The following is a 23,197-nucleotide window of genomic DNA, read 5'->3' on the forward strand; positions in this document are numbered from 1 at the left end:
TAATATCATCGCCTACTTTCCCTGCAATAGGTGGGGACCAAGTGGTGGTGAAGAGAACATTCCAGAAAGGCTAATCATAACCACCAGCTTCGTGGAAAAAGATGGCCTGTGCGTGAGGAGCACTGATGATGATATATGAGTGAGGAAGAGGAGCGGTCACCGTTGGTGACATGGAACGGGAGTGTGGGGTCAAAGGTCGGCCGTCACAGATGGATTGTTCTCTTTTGAAGTCTTCAGAACGATTACGCCACCAATGCCTCATGCTGAGAGAGCAGCCATTTTAGGCAGGCGCCACATAAATAATGAAGATCTGGTAACGCATTACTTAAAGCCCACATTCATAATGCATAATGAGAGAATTCATAATGCATTCGTTATGAATTACAGCACACACAAGTGTGATTTATGGGTTTTAGTGACTCCAGAAAATGTAAATTATAAAAATTGAATCATACATTATGTGAATTATTTTACATTATAATTAGTTATACGGAACAGTTTCTGCACTAAGCACGACACGCAAAGTCGTTCATGATGTTTATAATGGATGTCTGTTTCATAGTAAGAGGCAACAGAGTGCTGTGCTTAAGATCAAGACCCGGAGACAAATAAATGAAAGAACAAATGAGCTGGCAGATATGCTGCTAGCTTCTGCTGCGTGGGCGTGTGTGTATCTAGTCAAGGGTCGGTTTAAACGCTCAGTTCGTGATAAGGGGGTTTGTCTTTAGACCCCTGGCTGAGCTGAGGGTGTGAGTGGGTCTGGGGCCATGGACCGTGTCTGTGATTTATAGCTTTAACCCAAGACTGCCCACACACACACACACACACACATACACAGATACAGATCCAGGACAGAACTGGAGAATTTACCAGTGAAACACGTTGGCTCATGAGAGGCTCATGACTTTCTTTAAAAATCCAGGATGTCTCTGGAATGAAGGAGATGAGGAAGCATCCTTCACTTTGTAAAACCAATCTACATCTAAAATCTAAATAGCTGACATGATCAAAGCTGCACGATCAACACCTGTGACTGCAATGTTAACCCAGCTTTAAAAGGCGCTTTCATGTCTTTATTCTCATGTGTTGCTAGGCAACCAAGGCTTGGTATCAACCCCATAGCATCCATGTGACACAGACCACTCATAACCTTGTTTACTGAGCAATTTTAACAAGCAGTTCTGAACCATGATGGATAATGTTAATCTCTAGTGATGTAAAGAGGACACACCCCAGACCCACTGTTATGGACCGAGAACATAGAACTACAATCAGACAGTATGGACTTGGGGCAGTGGTGGCCTAGTGGTTAAGGTTCGGTTCGAATCCCAAGCTGCCAATGTGCCACTGAGGTGCCCCTGAGTAAAGCACCATCCCCACACACTGCTCCCTGGGCGCCTGTCATGGCTGCCCACTGCTCACCAAGGGTGATGGTTAAAAGCAGAGGACACATTTTGTTGTGTCACCGTGTGCTGTGCTGCAGTGTTTCACAATCACTTCACTTTCACTTTCACTTTTCCATCGGTTCCACACACAACTCCTGTAAGGAAGGAATTTCGAACAACTCAAAAGCAGAAAATTCTTCTGGATTAAGTCACTCTCCAGAGGGAAGTCCAAATGAGAAGGCCTTACACATGCCGAGGGCCAGCAAGAAGCCAAAATGGCTGCCTGTTGGGGCTTGGCAGAGCCAAGCTGGGAATAAATACCCAGCGTCTGGCCCCAACTGTGGGCTACAGATTTCACACTGTCACCAGATCTACAGGATAAGCCCCAACACGCCAAACATGCCTGACCCGGTCTTCACGAGTGAGTCTCAACAGATTCACTAGACTGACATGAAGGTCATTTAGCAGCATATGAAAATAGCAGACTAAAAGGAAAGTGTGAAGATGAATTCCACCTCGATTCACTGTCACTTTTTTGTGTCCAGAAGGTGTTTGATAAAAAAATCGTCTTTGTTCAATGTTGTGTTGTAAGCAGAGTGTCTGAGCTGTGTGCTTGTGTTTCTGAGTGTGCAAGTATCTTCATGGCTGAGCATGTTGTGTATGTGAAAGTGAAGTGATTGTCATTGTGAAACACTGCAGCACAGCACACGGTGACAGAACAAAATGTGTCCTCTTCATTTAATCCATCATCCTTAGTGAGCAGTGGGCAGCCATGAAAGGCACCTGGGGAGCAGTGTGTGGGGACACCTCGGTGGTTCGGGATTCGAACCGACAATCTTCCAATTACGTGTCCACTTCCTTACCAGCCAGGCCACCACTGCCCCAATGACTGTAACTCTGTGTATCTGCATGCATATCTGCTAACTGTTCAGCCCTGGGCCATAACTCTCTCTGAGTGTGTGCGTGTATGTGTGTCAGTGGGAGGTTGGGGGGTTAATGGGAGCTGGATCAATAGTTTCAGCCTGCAGTAAGCTGCTGTGGTGCTGAGGAAATGGTCTAACATGTGTGTGTGTGTGTTACAGACTAATGTCTCTCTGTGTTGTAATATTTATATAGTTATAGTTTGTCTGAGTCAGAGGCTGCAGAGTACTTGGGTTTTGTGTGTGTGTGTGTGTCTGTGCCCAAAATTCCTTAAATATAGGAACCTAAAATCTCAACAAAACATTTTTCTTTGGGGGAGAAAGTCTTGTCATATTTATATGCATGCTATATATAGAACAAAGTTTTGAATGTGATATTTTGGGGAAATTGATATTCAGGAACCCCTGATACTGTACATACAGATTCAGTTGTTGAAGACTTATCAGCTTCAGCAGTTTTGTGAGCATTTTTGGTGAACTGTTGAATGATCAATTATCTAAAAATACTCAAACAAAAGAAATATGCGCATGAAGTAAATGAAAAGTAATACATTAGAAACATTTGTAACATATGTATGAAGTATAGATTCATAAGAATCTACTGTTTGCACATTTCTGAACACCAATATTCAGATTCGACTCCTCTCCTAACATTTACAGTATTGTTCAATATAATAGCAGTGCAATGGGACTAACCAGAATAATCCAGGTTTTTCGTACATTTTTTATTTCTACATGACAAACAAGTTACCAGTAGGTGCAGTAGATTCTCATTCATGCAGTAGACCCAGCATTCATGATATGCACACTGCATTAAGGCTTTGCAATTGAGCAATTAGTAGAAAGGGGTGTGTTCAGAAAGAGAATTTTTGATATCACCTCACAAGTTCTCGATTGAATTGGCCACTCCATAACATTAATTTTGTTGGTTTGCATGTTTACTAGTGTGTTTGGGGTCATTGTCTTGTTGAAACACTAATTTCAAGGGCATGTCCTCTTCAGCATAAGGCAACATGACCTCTTCAAGTATTTTGACACGCAAAATGATCCATGATCCCTGGTATGCGATAAATAGGCCCAACAACATAGTAGGAGAAACATGCCCATATCATGATGCTTGCACCACCATGCTTCACTGTCTTCACTGTGTACCGTGGCCTGAATTCAGAGTTTGGGGGTCATCTCACAAACTGCGTGTGGCCCTAGGATCCAAAAAGAACAATTTTACTTTCATCAGTCCCCAAAATGTTCCTCCATTTCTCTTTAGGCCAATTCATGTGTTCTTCTGGACATGCCTTTTTTTTAACAGAGGGACTTCGCGGGGGATTCTTGAAAGTAGATTAGCTTCACACAGACATCTTCTAACTGTCACAGTACTTACAGGTAACTCCAGACTGTCTTTGATCATCCTGGAGCTGATGAGTGGCTAAGCCTTTGCCATTCTGGTTATTCTTGGATCCCTTTTTATGGTCTTCCATTTTTTCCTCGTCTCTCTGGTTTTTCTCTCATCATTTTAGCTAAACAGCACCTCTTTATAGGTTTTCCCCTCTCCAATCAACTGTTTAATCAAAGTACGCCGTTCTTCAGAACAATGTCTTGAATGACCTATTATCCTCAGGCTTTCAAATGCATGTTCAACAAGTGCTGGCTTCGTCCTTAAATAGGGGCCACAAAATTGTTTTTTCACACTGATTGAATGCCACACTGCTATTTTTTTAACACACCCCTTTCAACTAATTACCCAAATGCACAGCCTTAACAGCGTGCATTTCACGAATGCTGGGTCTTGTTTGTTGTCTGAGAATCTACTGCACTACTGGTAACTTTTTTGCCTTGTAGCAATAAAAAAATATATACACTATACTAAATATACTATAATATATTAAAAACCTGAATTATTCTGGTTAGTCACATTGCACTGCTATTATTTTGAACAAAACTTTATGATACATTACACACTCATCTGTGCAATTTTGTCATGAGCTTCAGAATAAATATGTTGTGTGTGTGTGTGTGTGTTGTCAGGATGCCCTAAGCACAGCTCTGCCCTCAAGCTGAACACACCCCACTGAGAGGCAGGGTGGTTTGACATTGTGTGTTTGTGCGTGTGTGTGTGTGTGTGTGTGTGTGTGTGTTGAGCTTTGTTCAGCATGAGCTCTGTGTGTGTATCAGCTGGTATCTTCACTAATGCATTGCGATCTGTGTGTGTGTGTGATCTGGTCTTTACAAATATGTTGGTTTTGGTTATGACATTTGGTGTGAGTGTGTTATTGTGTAAGCTGGTCTTAGCCCTGATAACACATCTATGTGTGGTGTGTGTTCTAATGATTGTCCCCAATAGGTTCCGTTTACTGTAACCCGCTGTAACCCGCTGCATGCAGTGATGTCCATCACCACGTTTCTGTCAAGTCTTCCTGGTTTTAGGTCAGCATGGTCATGACAACCCCCGCACACACACACACACACACACACACACACACACGCGCACACACACCAATGTCTCTGCAAGTTTGTGGGCCGATGTACATTTATAGAGTCTCTCTATTATTCAACACATAGTCTGTCCCTTCTAGGCATGACCTGATGGCGTTGAAATTTACGGCGCTGGGTGGAGGGATGGCGAGAGAACGGGAGAGAGAAAGAGCGGGAGGTGTACATTCCTCAACCATTTCACGCTGCTTTACTTGGAATTCCAGTCAGGAATAAAAGTAAAAAATTTACCGTTTTTGCAGCGTAGCGAAAATAAAAACAAGTGACACGTTTTATGGCTCAAGGCTCCACAGTGTTTCAGTTTATCAGGCTGACACATGAAAGACCCTCATTCCTCAAGAACTGGACCCCCGACTTGTAAATCCACCATGGGCGAACGGAAAAGGGAGGTGAAATAAAATCGTTTTGTGTGCGCATTGGAAGAAAGAAAATCTCAGGAATGGTGTGTCATGGGAAGCTGCATCGCTCACGCTCGTAATAGGATTGTTACTGTCGCTAAAGCCGCCATGCCTCTGCCGCTTTCATTGTCTCCGGATTGGCCGCGCCTCACCATGCTGGCTCTAGACATTTTAATTAGGGTTTTCTCGCTGCGGTCCAAGTACAAGAGGAGGGCATGAGTGTGTGTGTGTAGTTAGTGATGGAGATGGTTCCGCCGCCGGAGTGCGGCCCAGTCGGTGGGGATGTGGGGTGGAAGTCGCGTTCTGTCCCTCCCCCCTAGTGGTAATTCATTTGGCCCTCGTCATTTGATCATCCCTCCTGACTGACTGACTGCCCTTCCTCTCATCCCTCCATCCTGCTGCGGGAGCACAGCTGTGCGGGCGGTGGGAAGACAGCTGCTATCTGTGTCTGCTGCTTTTTCCTGTGCCCATCCCTCTCTCATACACACAGACACCTGAGGCTCTTGTACCTGAATCTCCTGCTGGTCATGTGTGTGGAAGTGGCAGGTAGGGGAGTAGCGCGCCACACCAGCTGTGGTTCCATTACAGAGTTGCGTAAAATTAATGCAAAATGACTTTCTTGCCATTAATCCCATTTCTATTAGGGCCGATTTCCATTCACAAAAGCAATGTATGCAATGTTATGCTTAATGCGACTGCAGATGCTTGATTGCCCAATTTGGGCTTCAGTCGCTACATTTACGTCTGATCAAGCAAAAAACACAATTTTGAAATGTGTTTCAGCGACGTAATGGGACAAGGGGAAAAACTGAAGTAATTTCTGTGTGACCAATAAATGTGGTCTGAAATCCCACTTTTGGTCAGTGAGGTGTCTGTGAAATATGCAGATTTCCGATTCACATTGTTAATTTATGGCTTCTAAGGGTTTATTTATGCTGTAAATGACATACCAAGCGCGAAAACTTCTCCGGCTCGACTCCTGCCAGTTTCTATCATCAGCATCAGCTTGTGTTTCGTCTTGTTTATTTACCGTCTTGCACCTTTTTCCCTGTTTTTTTTCACCAGTGTGTGTGTGTGTGTGGCAGATGGTGGTCAGTCTCCCTCCATGTGCTGCTGCTCCAATTTCTCACCTGAGCCCCTTTCCTTCCGGTAACAGATGTGCCCTTTGTTAATGGTGCGCACACTCACGCACACAGACGCTCCAGGCTCCACAGTTTTTCAGTACCCCCCCAAAAACGCACCTACTGTGCATACGTTCAGACAAACACAATACCAGATTCTGCATTTACTCATTTACATTTCTGGGATTTTAACAGACGCCCATATCCACAGCAACCCTGGAGACACTCAGGGTTAAGGGTCTTGCTCAGGGACACAATGGCAATAAATGGGGTTTGAACCTGTGACTTCTGGTTCTGGTTCATAGGAGAGTGTGTAATCTACTAGACTCCTACCACCCGGATGAGGGGTGGAACCGCGTAATTTGTGTGATCGACACTTCCTCTGTCGGAACTCGTAGAGGATGGACAACAGCAGCAGGACAGCGTACATGTCTATCACATCACACCCCCTCTCTGGGGAGAACACAACTTACTACTTATATGGAGAGACCAGAAGGTGTGTGTGTGTGTGTGTGAGAGAGAGAGAGAGAGAGAGAGGCACACATCTATGTTTACTCATGGGATGCATCAGACCTCAAATGGGAATTAAGTCGACATTCCGCATCTCTGACAACCACATGAACTTTGAACCAGCACTCGGAATGCTGGGAACTAGAAGAGCCCCAATGCTCCTTTGGGTCCTGGCATACAGATCAAGTCTGCTTGTGTTCTGCACAAATCTTTTAAAAAAATTGTACAGAATGGTAAACAGAATATTGTTTCAATGAAAACACTGATACAGCATTAAAAAGTGATTAAAGGGAATGTGATGCAACAGATTGCAAACATAAAATATGGGTAAATAACCAATGGAAAGTGGATGTATGAAAGTATAATTTTTTCTAATAAACATTTATTTTTTGCATTTTGTTTTCAGTTGACTTCAATATGTTTCTAATTTCTATTCTATTATTACACTGAACTAGATAATAATGGGTTTTCATGTTAAAGTAAAATGTGTGATTTTACTTTACAGATAAACATAATGGTTTCCCAACTCTACATTCCATAGAGGAGTATTCTTGGTGAATACACAGAGCTACACAATTAATAAAATACGATGACAATAATGTCACTGCTGGTAATACAGGAAACACTGACTCAGTGTTACTCAATATATCGCATCTATCTTCCGATACAATCCAGATTTCTGTGTAAATGAAGAGGAAAACATCCTAGTTTAAAAAGCACTATTTTCAGCAACGGGGAACATGTTTTCTGTACGTAGTTGAATATTACTGTACAAACAAAATAATATTCTGACCCACAGGTTCACATGTTTATCTTACACCACAATAGGAGGAGACATATATAATAAATCACTAATAGATTTTTTTTTTTTTTAATTCAGCTTTCCCTCAAGTAGTGTGCGGTAGGGTCTGAAATCTGTGCATTGTTATCTGGACACATTTTTTTTATTTTTTTTATTGTTTTCACAGTGTAAATAACATGTCAGCATGAAAAATGGATATTGATGACAGATCACGGCCGGTGACAAAGGATATCCATTAAAATAAAACCGCATTATCATTGTCTTCAGCAGTTGCCGCCACACCACTGAAGGCGATAAATGGACGATGCACTGATGATGCCACACCTTCACAGGCTGCTTATAATCAGAACTGGGAGAGAAAGAATATAGTAACTTCCCCAACGCTCCAGAGGGTGAAGACCCAGCATGTTGTCACGCTTCAAACTGGAGGAGGAAGGGAGGCAAGAAGGGAAGTACATTCCATGCTTTTTTCTTTTTTTAAACCCTCCTCTTTCATCCCTCGCTCTTTTATCTTTATGGCTGCTGTGTCTGGTTTGACTGACTTTCCTAAAAGGCCGATTCTAACACACCCCTGGGCTTTAGGTGGAGAAAAAAATAAAATCAACCAGCTCTTATTTTCCTTGATTTTCTTTAAAGAAAGACGGGTGGCAGGCAGGGAGGAAAAAGCTTCATTAACTCACAGTACTGGGGGAGTTTACATCATGCTTCAGCCTGACTGGGCAACCTGCTGAACACATTTACATACTGTTCAGGGCTGCTGAGGCGGCCCAGAGTCAGAAATTATTTACACACACACACACAGACATACACACACACACACACACACTCATAAACACACTAGCCTGAGGCAGGAATTATTTAAATAGCAAATACACACACACACACACACACACACACACACACAAAGCAGGAGAATAACACAGAAAGTAAAATTCTTCATACTGTCTGTCTACACACACACTCAGTTGTTTTTCATCTTTCTGTGGACAAGGGTGTAGCTCTATAACATGTATGATGCCGAACCCTACAGATGACCCTAGATCTTGAGAAATAAATCTTTTATAAATGAGCATGTAGAATTGTTCCCAATTTTACCAAATGTGCTTTGTAAGGATCACACACACACAAACCCACACCGTCCCTCCGGGCCATCTCAGGGGCCATGTCTGCAGAAAACGAAGGAGATTCATTCATTTTTAAACGCTGCGGATGAAAAAGTGAACACAAGCAGAAGACAGCGGGACGCAAGACAGGAACAGTCATCCTTTATTCTACATGTCCTCTGTACAGGAGACCTCTGTTCACTTCAAACATACTGAAAAAACAGTACAGAAAGCAGAAAAACAAAATACACTCACTCACTCCGCGCTCTCTCTCTCTCTCTCTCTCTCTCACACACACACAGTTGCTACATGACTCTTACAAAAAAATAAATCTCTGTAAGACCAAATGTACACACACACACACACACACACACACACACACACACACACACAGCCTCCCTCACAATAATATGAATTCAACCAAATTATTTTTTGGGGAAAAAAAAGATGTAATAAAAACAAATGTGGAGGAGTGAAGGTGAGTGAGAACAAAACCTGCAGGTGTTGGGGGGGAAGTGACAGCGTTCAATTCTCCCCCCTAATTGGCCATTTCAGGCACGTAGGAACATTTCACCTTCCGGCATCTGCCAGCCAGTGCACATATCCCAAAAACCGGAGCGCTGGTTGCTAAGATACGACCCGTAGTGCACACATTGGGACCCAGCATTGTTGTTGCTGAGATTATTTTCAGTTGTTGATGAAATGGGACGAAAGGAGAGAGAAACTGCGGAAAATTCTAATCTCGCGTGTCATCTCCAGGAGACCCCCGCTGTGGTATAAAGTGTGTGTTTGAGCTCGCCGCTGGACCCCTGCCGAGGAAACCCTTTTCTGGTGACAGTGGTCCCGCTGAGATTGAAACCAGTTCGAGCTGACAGGCAGCGATCAGTCAGAAGAACAGTGTGTGTCTGAAATAATTCCCCCAGAATCCATAACTGTCAACAGCTGCTCAAATCTGAAGTGACAGATGTGATTAACGTGGAAGAATTAAAAGTCTCATTGGTCAAAGTGACAGTAATCAGGTGAACATAAAAAAAAGAATGGACATTTCAGATGTTTTCAGGGATGCTTCAGAAAACAGTTAAGTGTATGTCATGGTATTTTGATAACCAGTGTGGAAAAAGTTCTCTCCTTGTAGGCCTGTGTGTGTTTTAACAGCGTTGAGGAGACTGGAAGTTCTCCGTCCTTGCCTGAACAACTTGCTAACATTGGCGTATCGTTCAAATAAGTTGATGAAATGACATTTTCAGAATGTTCTGTATGTTCATGATTATCTGTAACATGTAAAAATCTACACATAAAACCTAGGGAGATTATAATGATTAGTATATCTGGGAGCTGTTAGCCAAGAAGCTAACTGGAAGTGCTAACTAACACACAGGAAGCTGTTTATCTTGTTAACTGAACGTGTTTAAGTTGGCTACTTGTGGTAGCGTAAATCTGCAAATGATTTAAATGCTCTGTTCTGTGTTCCATAACCTTGGAAACAGCTGTACAGAGTGATTGAACTGGCCAATCGTAATAAACATCTTATTGCATGTTTATAACACATGATTAGCAAAACAAAACAAAAAAAAAGAAATGAAACGAATGTCAAACAGAAGAGTTTCTGACTGTTGACTGGATTTCCATGCAGTCGCGCTCTCTCTCCCTGTGCGTGTATGTGTGCGAGGGCAGCTTGTGTGATGGAGGGCTGATGGATGCAGCGTGGAGGAGTGGAGGGGGCAGACAGAGGCTGGCACACAAACCGGGCACGGATCGCAGCACACCCGTCCTTCTCCCCTCTCCCTGCACCAGACGCCGCTGAAACATTCATGAGGGCATCAATTAATAACAAGCCAGTCTCGACCCGCTCTTTCCCCCCCTGGCTCTCTCTTATGCTTTCAGTCTCCTCTTTCATTCCGACTGCCGGTCACGTACTTTAACGAACAAAGAACCAAAAGCTGCAGATTACCTGCTGCGCTGTCTCTCTCGCTCATTAACTCATTTCTTCTCACTCTTATCCACGTTCGTAACCACATTTATTTCATTTCGAGGTCGCCCCACCTCCTGTGCTGTTTGGAGTAATGACAGGTTGCCGCATGGCTGATGGAGGTCAGGAGGACCGTTTGGTTAAGAAGCTGTTGACCTGTTCAGGGAAGCTGGAAGTGATGATGGGGTTCGATGATGGGAATTGGGACTCTCCAAATATGGTGTCGAGGACAGTCAAGGGGGTCCTGTTAGGGAGGGGGATGCAAAAATGCAATTTTTCTACTGATCCCTGATTATGTCCTTTAAGGCTGGTGTACAGGTCAGCACTAGTGTTCAGGGAGGCGCTAACGTGTTAATTACAGTGATCAGAGAGGCTCTAACCCTGTTGCCACAGTGACTAGAGGGGGCCAGTGAATCTGGGTGGGGCGCCTGTGTCATGCCTCCCGTTTTCACACCCAAGCAGGAACAAATCTGAGTGCTAATGATGGCATCTGGGGCATGTGTTCACACACACACACACACACACTCACAGTCTCACACACAACTCTCTCTCGCAAAATGATTCATTTCTGAAACACAAATTCATACACATGGATGCAAAAAGCTCCTAACACAAAGCTAGAAAAACAGATAATATAAATGACAAACACAACATGGCTTTTTCTTCTGTGATTGTCAGGGTGAATCATCAAACTATGTCACTCATCAAGGTGGGCGGGGCCTTCATGACCGCTCCCTTGGAAGGCACTGGGTACCTGTATTCGTGTGTGTGTGAGTTTGTAAACAGTCAAGAGGCTGAACAACTGTCCTCTCGCTCCTTCCTCTTCCTCACTCATCCTTTCTGGAGGTAAGGAGGGTACATTGTCCCACTGCTTATTTCCTTCTCTCAGGAAAAGAACGGTGGCACTTTCTCGGGCAGCCGATTGAGCCGGGAGAGTTGGGACGGGGAGGGGGGAACATCCTGTCGGTAGGGTCCCTTAGCCAAACCCAGGGAATTCTGGGAATCGTACTCTTTCTCTCTGGCCTCCTCCTCTCGCCTCCTCTGTTCTTGCCTGAGCAGCTCCTGCGCCTCCAGCAGAGCCCGAGCATTTAAAGGGCCCCGCCCAGACGCCCCCCCCAGGGAGGAGAAGCCATTCCGAGACCCCGCACGGGACCCTTGGTAACTGGAGTAGCGGCCGCTGTCTTTAGCTGCCTGGAAACCATCGCCGGGCAAGTGGGTCGCCTCCCACGAGTCCTGAGACACGCTGCTGGGGGTCTTACGAGGGTGTCTGAGAGAAGCAGAGTGGGAAACACAACACCACATGATCTTCCAAAAAGAGCCAAGTGTGCGCGCACATACACACAAACACACTTATTTCATAGTTTACTACAATGTAGAATGTAGTAGAACATATAACCAGCATCAGGTCAATCTTAACAGCCAAAAAGACGCTTTTTAGCACATAACATTTCATTTGAAGGTTAACTCTTCATACGCAAATAACATGGTTTGTCAATTATTTACCAATGATGTACTAATTGTTGAGAATGTATGGTGATGTATTTGTAAATTTCTGTGAGGTAAGTAATATGTAATTAATTATTGACTTCAGATCCATACACTGCTCACTCTTGATCAATAGCTAATTGCTGAACAATATTGCCCTCATATAAATGACATTTCATGTTTTACAGACACACACACACACACACACACACACACAGTGGCAATCAAAGCAGATGTTTCGTGTTTTTCAGCACCTCCCAGCAACTGTAAGATTAATCACTCACACGCTGTGTTTACAGGGCTTTACAGGACATGAACTTTACAACGGAAACAGAGATTTAAAAGACACACACACACTCTCTGCTGTAAAAAGGCAATTAGATTAGTAGGGATTATAGTCAGATTAGCGCAGTAGTAATCTGATAGGGTGGGATTAGCACTCCACGGCTGCTGTGGGTTCTTGTGTGTCGCTCGTTTGACTTTAACCAGCACATCTGCTGCTGTGACAGGGGGTCAAAGGATAAAGTTCATGGCCACTGTCTGTTCTGCACTCTTCCTGAAATGTGCTAACTTCGGACGAGTTTATGACGCTCAGCAGCGACAGCACTGCCTCTCCTCTGGACGAGAACCAGCCGCTAAGCGTTTCACTTCCAGTGTTTTCATTCAACTCAATAATTCAGCCAATGCAAAATGGCTCAGCTTTAACAAGGACCATGAACCCAAAGTTAAACTCATATCTACTATAAAAAAAAAAATACAGACACCACATCTCAAACATACGTTTGGGTTTTCCTGTATTATAAATCTTTTACAAATATGCATGTATATTAATAAGACCACACACACACACACCCTTACCGTGGTAGAGAGCTGTACTGTCTCTGTGCCTGTTTGAATGAGTCTCTCTCCTCCACCTTCTGCCTCTGCAGCTGCATCTCTACTGACACAGAGTGACGACCCGTCGGTGTGTGTGAGCTGCTGTTATTCTGTAAAACAACACACACACACCACACTGTTTAATGCATTAATTCTTACAAAATTCTTCCTGAATGTCCCTTAAATTCACAGCACAAACACTGAGCCAAAGACACACAACTTCACACCTCGACTGCATTTCAACAAGAATCTGTGCTGCTTACCTGGGCGCAGTGTGGAGAAGGGAGGATGTTAGAAGCAGGACGAAGGTTAGATGGATGTTAGTGAACATTCATGAGAAGTGATTGGACGGAGTTGACTATTAACCACAAACACAAGGGGCTGTGTTGGTGTGTGTGTTCATGGGTGAAGTAGCCGCAGCATCTTATGAAAGGCCTTCAATCACCATAGTTCAGACACACACACACACACACACACACACACACACACACACACACAGTCTAATAAAGCAGAAGCCTCATTCAATCGATTGGGTTCCTGAATACTCATTGCCATGCCGGGGAAGGCGGTCGACACTGAAATATGAGTGTGTTTGCAGCTTGGTCGTTAAGGCCGCGGCGTTTTTGCCGGATCGTCAGGCGTATGTCGTCGTTAGTGATGTCTACATTTATCTGGGAAATGAACGATCGCATTACAGGCACACGGCCCAGGATGAGCTGTTCATTACAGCCCACTTTACCAGCCATCAGAGATAACACACCACACACACATCCATGCATGGATGGGACTGGATTGGATTTTTTAGAGGACAAATGGTAGTAAATATTTAACTTCTATATTATAAATGTGCAATAACAGCATTTAACAGGATTTTAACCCATACACATTCCTTACACCAGAATCATTTACTGAATCGTTTCCAGAAGGGCATCCCAGGAGATCACTTTTTTTTTATCCTAAAGGTTTTGTGATTTTATTACCATGTATTCTTCATTCTGGACATTATCAGACTGCAGTAGTAATGGTGCAGCGTATGATCTACGGCGAAAATTTCAACCACCACGATAAAATCAGTCATGTAGGAGGAACCGCTTTGTTTGAAAAACTAAATGTTTGTTTAAAAAGTCCTTGAACATCTAGTAGAATAAGTAGAATAAATAACAGAAGGTAATTTTAATCTTCTGCTTGCTGGAAAAATTGCTCAATTTGCAGTAATAAAGACTCCAAGAAGTAATGGGTGATGGTAGAAAAAGAAAGTTGCATCGGTTTGGGCTGTAACACAGCATCTTGGTTGTTTAATCCAGGCCCTCCTAGTGGGGGGACGTGAGAGACTAAACCAATATAACGTCACGTTTTTGTTTTATTTCCCGGAGTAAACCAAATTCAACTCAAATTCATTTTGAAAGCGTTATTTGATATTCGGTACAGGAACAGTCCAACCATCAAAACACAACACACACAGACAGACCCAGAAAAAAAGAAACTCTTTTCTGTAGAGGATCTGTGATTCATTGCATAATAAACCTTTTGCTGTAACGTACAGAAATGTGCTGTAAAAATGTTTACATTGGGATGATGGAACTATTAAAAAAAAAAAAAAAAGAGCTCACAGTAATAGATTACTGAATAAATAAATCATTTGTTTTATTAGTACATAGAGTTGTTGACTTTGTTCAGCAGCTCTTTTGAGAAATAATGGGAAAAGGTCAAGGGTCACTTTTAAAAACACATGCAGTTAAAAAAAAAAAAAAAAAAAAAAAAAAAAAAAAAGAAAGTCCATTATTGCAAAGGAGGAAAAAAAATACAAAACCCCAAAACACAACAAATACATCCTTCAACATACCAGCATGATTAGACTGATGTATACAAATCAGCATTAGTGCTCTGAGGCCCGACCACGGCCCATTACAGGGACATTAACAGGAATCGGCGCGGGACTGAGCAAATCCACACAAAACCCGGCGTTCCTCAGGGATTCTGTCGGGAAAATGTGCTCCCTAGGCTCTCAGCCGAGGATTTAGTTACAGTGCTTGCCTGGTGATCGTTTGCCTGGATGACACTTAAGGGAATGCTGACCTTTGTTTAAAAAAAAAAAAAAAATGGAGGTCATTAAATCGCAGTTATGGGGGGGGAAAAAAAAAGGTCAAGCTGCTTGCATGTGTAACATAACATGAAAACTCCATCGGAACATCATGAGCACACGGATTGACACGATCACCACGCCACTGCAATCCCACCATTGGGAGTGCAGGGATTAGAACATAAAACCAAATCAATTTTGCAGTTGTTTGGGGGGGAAAGAAAAAAAAAATCCCATATGGAATAGTGGATTTTGTGTGGCTGCTCCATCCCTGCATTAAACCGGCAAAACCACTGACATGAGATAAAGACATTAATACTTTAGTGTTCATACATGCTTATAATACACACAACATGCTTCACACAGGGTTAGATGAAAATGTGCATAATGGGTTATTACAATGGTGATTAAAGGAGAAAATAAGAACAAAACTAGTGTTACCAATGTGTTATCTTCGTGTGTGCAGCATGCTGTAGTATTTAGATGACAAACTCAGATGAAACATACAGAACACAGAAAGGCGCTCTCTACACGTCAAATGGACCAGTGCAGACGCAGGTCATGAGTCCCTCAGTCGTTCCAGGAAACAAAAAAACTCTTATTTAGAGGTATTTGAAATGTCTTTAGTGTAAAAACTTGTCATGCTGGACACACACTGCGCTTCCACCAGTGTCCTTGTGTCCATGTTGGAACCAGAAGTGGGGTGACTGTGACAGACAGGTGAGGAGATGGATGAAAGAATGGATGGAGGCGTTAGTGTGTGACAGGACTACAGTTGATGTGCGTCCCAGGATGCAGTGCAGGCCACAGGGTTGACGCCTCACTGCTGGACGACAGCTGAGTTCCCATGAGCCAGGATTAGTGATGAAGAGCGAGTGGTGTGTGTGTGTGTGTGTGTGTGTGTGTGTGTGTGTGTTTGCTGATGACAGCAGACTGTGGAGAGCCAGGATGGTCCTTCAGTCATCACACCGGTCCACCGCGGTGTTCACACACTCACCCACGGCTGCTCCAGGCTGTACGTTCTCTGCCGGTCGCTGGGGTCGTCGTCCTGCCGCGCCGCCTGGAACTCCTGACGCAGCCGCTGGATCCGGTCGTGGTCGCTGGTCAGCAGCCTTTTACTGAAAGACAGAGAGAGACCAGCGACGTTGGGTCGAGTTGTGTGCGGTTGGGCTGAAGTCTTACAGACACTTGTACTGACAGGACCAGAGCAATGGGACACTGTCTCAGTCGTCTCTCAAGGACGTTCCACAGCAGAACGAGCCACAGCAGGACGGCAGCATGGGAGAGCAGGTGTGTGGCACCTTGTCCTACAGAGCAGTTAATTAAAAAGCTTTTCTCTTTTCAGGATACACACACATCAGATGGTGCCGGATTATGGCGGATGCAAGAATTCGACTGACTGACGGACGGACGGACCTGCGTGAAATGCTGTCCGCGAATGGGAGTGAATCTATAGGTTCTTCAACTGCAGTCTTCTTCTCTGAGGACTTCCTCTCTGTAATCCCCCCCATCCTCCCCTCAATCATACAAAATGACTGATGGCAGACAGCAGAAGCTGAGGGATACCTCACACACACACACACACACACACACACACACACACACACACACACACACACACACACACACACAGGTTTCGGAAGTCTGACAGGATACGGTGTTCGTCCCTGTGGGTATTTTTGATTAGGTGTGCGTGTGAGACATGGGTGAAAGGTCAAGCCTATCTGGTACGACTGCAGCTGTTTCACAGCATGGCTATAGCAGACACTGACTATGAACAGCTCTCTCTCTCTCCCTCTCTTTCACACACTCTTACACTTAAAAGGTAAGTGCAATAGAGAAATGGCGGAGCGACAGAGTTGACAGTAATGACTCTCATAGAGAGCGTAGTCTGAATGATGCCGTGGCAAGGGGTGCGCACACAGAACATCTTAAGCTGCGTAACAGGACTATTCTACCAACGGGGTGCTGCTGTTATTTTTCATGAATCAGCAGAATGTTCTTGTCAAAGTTGTTTTCATGGTCCAAAGTACTTTCTTGTCAACACAAGACACTACAGTTGGGTGTGTCTTAACCCACGAAAGCGACGCATTTGCCTTTCAGCATGTCGTGTGAATCAGCTGCTGTGCAGGTAAAATTTTCTTTAGGACAGAATATGAGATGTATGAGGCACCAAGCGAATGGAGGTGTAACACCCAGGTTCACTTTTAACTGCACCTTCACCCCTCACATACATACACCCCATATTTTACACTCAGGAGACTATTACGGTTATTACAGCAATCATCACCGCTTCTGCTACCAACAACCTGTCACAGCATCTGCCACGACACACAGCGCAGCAACAGAAGCTACTTGCAGCGCTCGTCCCACCGGAGCGCGCTCCCCTCTGCCGTTCAGCTCCTAATGAAGCAGCTTATGCTGCTGATTAGTTATTAGGTTGTTTTATTGTTTTTTTAACGTTAGCGATTGGAGGCGGTAGAATTACTGCCACATGTCTAACTGCAGCGCGGTGAGGACCGTTACTGCAGCGCTGATCTCCACGTCTGATTAGAATAATTCATAGACGATTATGCAAATGACCCAGTTCACCTGCAGCAGAGGTTAAAGCTCTTAATTAATCTCTCAAAGAGGCTCGTTCATTTTACTCTGGATAGTTGCGTCCCCTCCCCCTGTCCCCTTACGCGAATGCACCCAAACACACGCAGAAATGAACCCAGAAAAGAGTCTCGAGTAGTCAACCTTTGACCCCTGACCCTAGCCATAACCCTTGGGTTCAGAGCCCAGCTGAAACCCTGACGCTGGGCATCGGAGGAACTGATGAAGATTCCATCTGTAGACACAGCAGTGAAACACAACCCGAGTTGTTAAAAGTTGATGAGCGGCCTGACATTACCCATCGAGTCAGAGACCCTGAATGTTACTCAGCTGTAATTAAACCAACATAAAAAACCTGAAGACAGATCTGTGAGCATCACAGAAATAACAATACTGCACTGCTGTACTGATGACCATTTGCACATTTTTATCACACCCCTGTGCAACACACACATCCGGCTTCTGTTTTATAGGTCAGTGTGTATGATCAAGTGATAGAAAATAAATGTCTGACCCCCTGGTGTTGCCCTAGTTTTATCAGGGGATATAACAGTGCCAGATGAGTACAATACAGCAGAATTCACACACACACTCTCACACATGTGTGAGAGAGAGAACACATTAGACACAATATTGACTGTACTTTAGCTACCAATATCAGATTTATGTCAAACCACAAATGTGTGTGTGTGTGTGTGTGTGTGTGGAGTATTAACCAGCATCTCATTTTAATAGTAGCACTGAGGCCTCTTCAAGCTGAACAAATTACAGACCAAACATATAAAGCGCATAGAGGATTTCTCACACACAAACAGATGATCCTTTAAAAGCACTGTTGGAGTGTGTGTGTGTGTGTGTGTGTGTGAGAGAGAGAGATAGTAGCAGCATATGTTTGAAGGATCACCACAATTTGGCCGAAGTAAGATGAGAAGAACTAAAGGACTGGGTGAAAGCTGAAAAGAAATCATACAGCCCGCAGATGCTGAATGCTGATGTGACAGGAGGAGAAAGTAGGACACTGTGTGTGTGTGTGTGTGTGTGTGTGTGTGTGTGTGTGTGTGTGTGTGTGTGTGTGTGTGTGTGTGAGAACGTAGGGCATTGTGTATTATTCCTCCAGCAGAATATCCTCTCCCTGGCTCTGTATGAAAGTAACAGCACCCATTACCCATTAGGGTCAGCAGTAATCTCACACAGGAGCTCAGCTCCACTCTCCCACAATCCCCCATTTACAACAATTGGGGGGGTCATTATCATTCCCAGGGATGGACCTCTATCCCTCTACCCCAATTTTCTCTCCAAAAGCTATCCCTCTTTTCTTCTGTCCCCCTTTTCTCTCCACACTCTCAATAGCTCTGCCTTTTGTTTCGTTTTCTCTCCCATTTTCCACTCAATCTTTCGCTTTCTGCTGCGCCCCATCTTTTATCCCCATCTTCTTTCTCTCTCTCTATAAACTCCGTGCTTTCTTTTGCCTTTCTCCCAGTCATCTGTCCATGCATCCTTCCGAAAGGTGAAACTAAAGGTCATCTTCTGTTCTCCTACATTGTGTGAGTGTGTTAAATAATTTAATTTAATAAAATGTTTGTCTCTGCAGGAACATGTGTGTATGTGTGTGTGTGTGTTCAGCTCTATTGTGCTGCTGCAATCCGAACTACAATCAAATATTAGACCGCAAAATCAGAGACAAAAACATGAACATTCAACAAAAGAGAGAAGAGCAGAGGAGAGTTTATTATTACTCCTGATAATGTATGAGTTTATGATTGGTAATCAATAAAAGTGGTAATCACCAGTATCTGCACTTCTATAATAAATTCTATTGCATCATGGGGACTGTATATTAAAGAGGCTATAAAATGGCTTGGGTCATTAAAGCTTATTAATTGAGAAAAAAGAGAGAACGAGAGAACGTGTGTGTGTGTGTGAGAGAGAGAGAAAGAGAGAGAGAGAGAGAGAGAGAGAGAGACACACAGACACACTTAAATGCACACTGGATGTGCCAACAGTGCCTCCTATGGCAAATATTGTCAAACCGAACTGCCGAGCTGCATTAAAAAACGAACTGGATGAGAAACAGACACACAGTTAAAAAGCATCCATGGGAGAGTAAAAGAGGGTGAGAGAATGTAGGAAAGGTCCATTAAAGTGAGTATACAGCTTTTGTGTGTGTGTGTCCAGCCGAGAACACAAGCGTTAATCCTCTGGGAGTGTTGGGTCCTGCCAAAAGTATTCCATTTAAACAAGATTTACTAAATCTTACGACAATGCGTGTCCGAGCACGTATGCGCGCACACACCCACACACAACACAAAGGCTGTTCTCTAAACCAGTCAAGCTGTACTCAACGGTTCTCCTGCGCTTTACTCTGGGACAGAGATCTGTGAACTGCTGATTAACCAACAATCCAACACAAAACACAAACACACACACACACACACTTACAAACGTCCGTGACTAATGTGAATGAAGTCATTTTAATTAAGTCTTAATTTTAACCACTTGAGCCCCTACAGTTTAAGGCCTGTGTGTGACGTGTTCACTAATTAAGTCTCCACAGGAACTTTTTCTTCGAATTTCTTTCTCCTTGTTTGTTTTCAAACTTCCCCGATTAAAAGACAGCAGGAGACTGTGTGAGTTTTTGTCTCTTTAGTAATAAAGCTCTGCAGATGCAGTTTACCATGTCTGTGAGGAACAGCGGCAGGAGCAGCAGCAACAACCCACCAGGAAGTATATAGAGTGCGCTGTGTGTGTAGAGTATGTTACAAACTTTCCTACTTTCACCTTTCTAGGATCACTGTTCCCTCTGAGAATAAGCCCAACACACACATACATTTTCGAGAGTGATGACAACATCTAAGGGGTCTCTGGGTGTACACTGCGGGAAAGGCAGATCAGAGATACAAAGATGATGCCTGATGATGTCTGTAATAAATGTTTATTGACTTAACTTTCATCACTATGTTCTGCTGAGAAGCTACATCATCATCTTCACATCAAAATACACATGTTGTATTGGTTGTACGTATCAGGGAATTGGTGGCGGATATCAGCTAATAGCTGATACCAATACCCAATACCCACACCAATCAATTCCTAATATATGCTACTAATAATAATTACCTTAAAATGTAACGATCTATCCCTACCTTATAACCTGTGCCTTTGGTGACACGGAAATTAAAGTTCCCCTGACAAAAATTTTTATGGTTTTTATATTGGCCTTAGTGGTCCCCTAATACTGTATCTGAAGTCTCTTTCCGAAATTCAGCCTTGGCGCAGAATTACAGACACTTTTAACCACCATGACATTTCCCCAGGATGCGCCATTTCGGTGTCTGTAGCTTTAAATGCTAATGAGGAGGAGAGCAGCCTATAGAAGTTGAGGGGGCATTCATGGAAATGATGTCATCAACACCATTCACCAACCACAACGTATGGCGCAATGTTGGTGTTTGTCCAGGAAAATAAAATCAAGTCACTGGTTTTTCAGGGTTTCACGTGACTGAACTAAAAAAAAAAAAATTCCAAGCAACTGCGATGCTTCACACGTTTTCAAGCCATGACGGTCGGTGGAGAATGTGTTAGGGGAGAGCTGGGAAATTCTCTAGGCGGACAAAGCATGAGAAACCCCCTTCGTCATACGGGGGACAAATTCCAGATACATATCACCATTTCTAGGCACTGCAGGACAATAGACAGGCTAGGGGTATTAATGTTAAATAATCTCACAAAGAGAAACGATCACGACAGGGGACCTTTAAGACATAAAAACAAGGATATTCGCTCTCTGCCATACTGTCTCTTACCTCACCGATGCTATTTCCAGAAAAAAAAAAATGAAATCATTTTGCCAGTGAGCGCCCGTAATCGGCTGTCCAATCAGTAAGAGTGCACTATTTCCAGGCCAATCAAAGACAGCCACTTCTGGGCGTGATATAGTGCCTCCTCATAAATAATAGGCTGTGATGGAGAAGCTAATTATCTGATTGGCTGATTGATGGTGCAGTGCGGTTTGAGGGAGTGCGCCGGGGCTCCAGGTTATAAATCAGCCCCAGACAGAGGCCAGCTTACTGATTAGCAATTACCGCTAATGCTAACTCAAACAACAGGCGCAGAGCAGGAGGTGGAGAGGCAAGACAGGAGGGAGGCCAAAGAAAGAAAATCCAGCAGATCGCCTCAATCATGACAAATTTATCCATGATGTTTACTGAGCCCCCATGACAGACATGCTGAAATGAAAGCTACTTTTTCTCCCCACATATTCTGGTGTGGTTTGATCGGAGATAAAATGTTTTGGCAAATATAGAAACCACAAAACACCACTTTGTTTATAATGCATCCTCTCATAATTCCAGCATGTAAAAATTCCATTCAGTTGCTATTAACTTAAAATTGAGGAAATTGAAATGACTTTTTCTTCATGGCAGAAAAAACGTCTGGTCCATGGAGGCCACACCTCAAATCCTACAGAGTTGAAAGCATCTTCGGCTAATGACTTGTTGCCAGGAACCGCAGGAGCTGTTTTGGCTCATGTGGTTTCGGACATCGCCGCAGTAACCACTCAGCCTCACTCCCTCGCTCTGTTCCTCTCACCAGCTTCACTTCAGTCACTCGCTACTCTTCCTCTCGCTTCCTCGGGGAATACGACCCCCGGTCACATCTCTAATTACCTAAAATGCTGCTTTCCAGTTAAATTAGCTCCTTTAATTAAATGGCCACAGACAGAGATGATGCATCAGGCAAGGCAATTAACTTCCAAAGTTTTGCCAAACTCCAGAGTGCAATATTTCCCAGAATGCACCTAATTGCACATTACTGCTGTCCTTCTCGTTGGTCCCTACAGCTTCCTTATGCATGGATTCTGAACGTTCTGTGGAATCTGTCACAATCCGTTGGCAGGTCCGAAGTCAGTCATTTTAGATTAAGACATCTGTCTATAATGTTACATTTGTGAGTTATAGTCAAATTCCTCAAAGAATTAAACAATGCCTCACACAAGCATCTTCAAACCCCGACCACAGACACACCCACAGATCATGTGCCTTAGATAATAATATGTCACTCTGTTTTGAAAGATGCTGTTTCTCTGAAAACCCAACTTCCTCTACACACCTGCAATCTTTAGTCCTGTTTCAGTTTCAGGCCTGAGCCTGTTTGAAGTGAAGCAAGTGTGCTGTGCATGTTAAAACCCCGGCTCAGGCTTATTTGAGTAAATGCGGCGTGGTCCCCGTCGACCTGTCTGCAGGCTGCTAATTGGTGGCTGCTGGTCAATCTCAAAATGCACAAGCTGAAAGGGCAGGTGAAGAACCTGAGCTTAGAGTGAAAGGCAATGCACTCCGTGTACTGTCTCTGAGAGAGAGAGAGTTAAATGAAGATGAAAGCAGCACACCACAGTTACAGGACTACCCAAAGAACTCCTTCCTTCAGTAGTTCAGAGGTGTGTGTGTGTCTGTGTATGTGTGT

At 43.8% G+C, this 23,197-nt stretch overlaps 1 protein-coding gene across 2 annotated transcripts in view; it reads right to left on the reverse strand.

Annotated features, from left to right (window-relative positions):
• Positions 1–8,876: 8,876 nt before the first annotated feature.
• The window catches only part of pard3ab (par-3 family cell polarity regulator alpha, b), a 78,630-nt gene continuing 64,309 nt past the window's right edge, over positions 8,877–23,197 (reverse strand). For both annotated transcript variants that reach the window (XM_028975908.1, XM_028975907.1), the window contains 3 exons: positions 16,137–16,257; positions 13,042–13,169; positions 8,877–11,965 (listed from right to left, as the gene is read on the reverse strand). In XM_028975908.1, coding sequence (XP_028831741.1) covers positions 11,584–11,965; positions 13,042–13,169; positions 16,137–16,257 — 631 coding nt within the window. In that variant the 3' untranslated portion in view covers positions 8,877–11,583. The remainder of the gene's footprint in view (positions 11,966–13,041; positions 13,170–16,136; positions 16,258–23,197) is intronic.

The sequence above is a fragment of the Denticeps clupeoides genome, chromosome 4 (assembly GCF_900700375.1).
Source record: "Denticeps clupeoides chromosome 4, fDenClu1.1, whole genome shotgun sequence".
NCBI classification, from domain to species: Eukaryota; Metazoa; Chordata; class Actinopteri; order Clupeiformes; family Denticipitidae; genus Denticeps; species Denticeps clupeoides.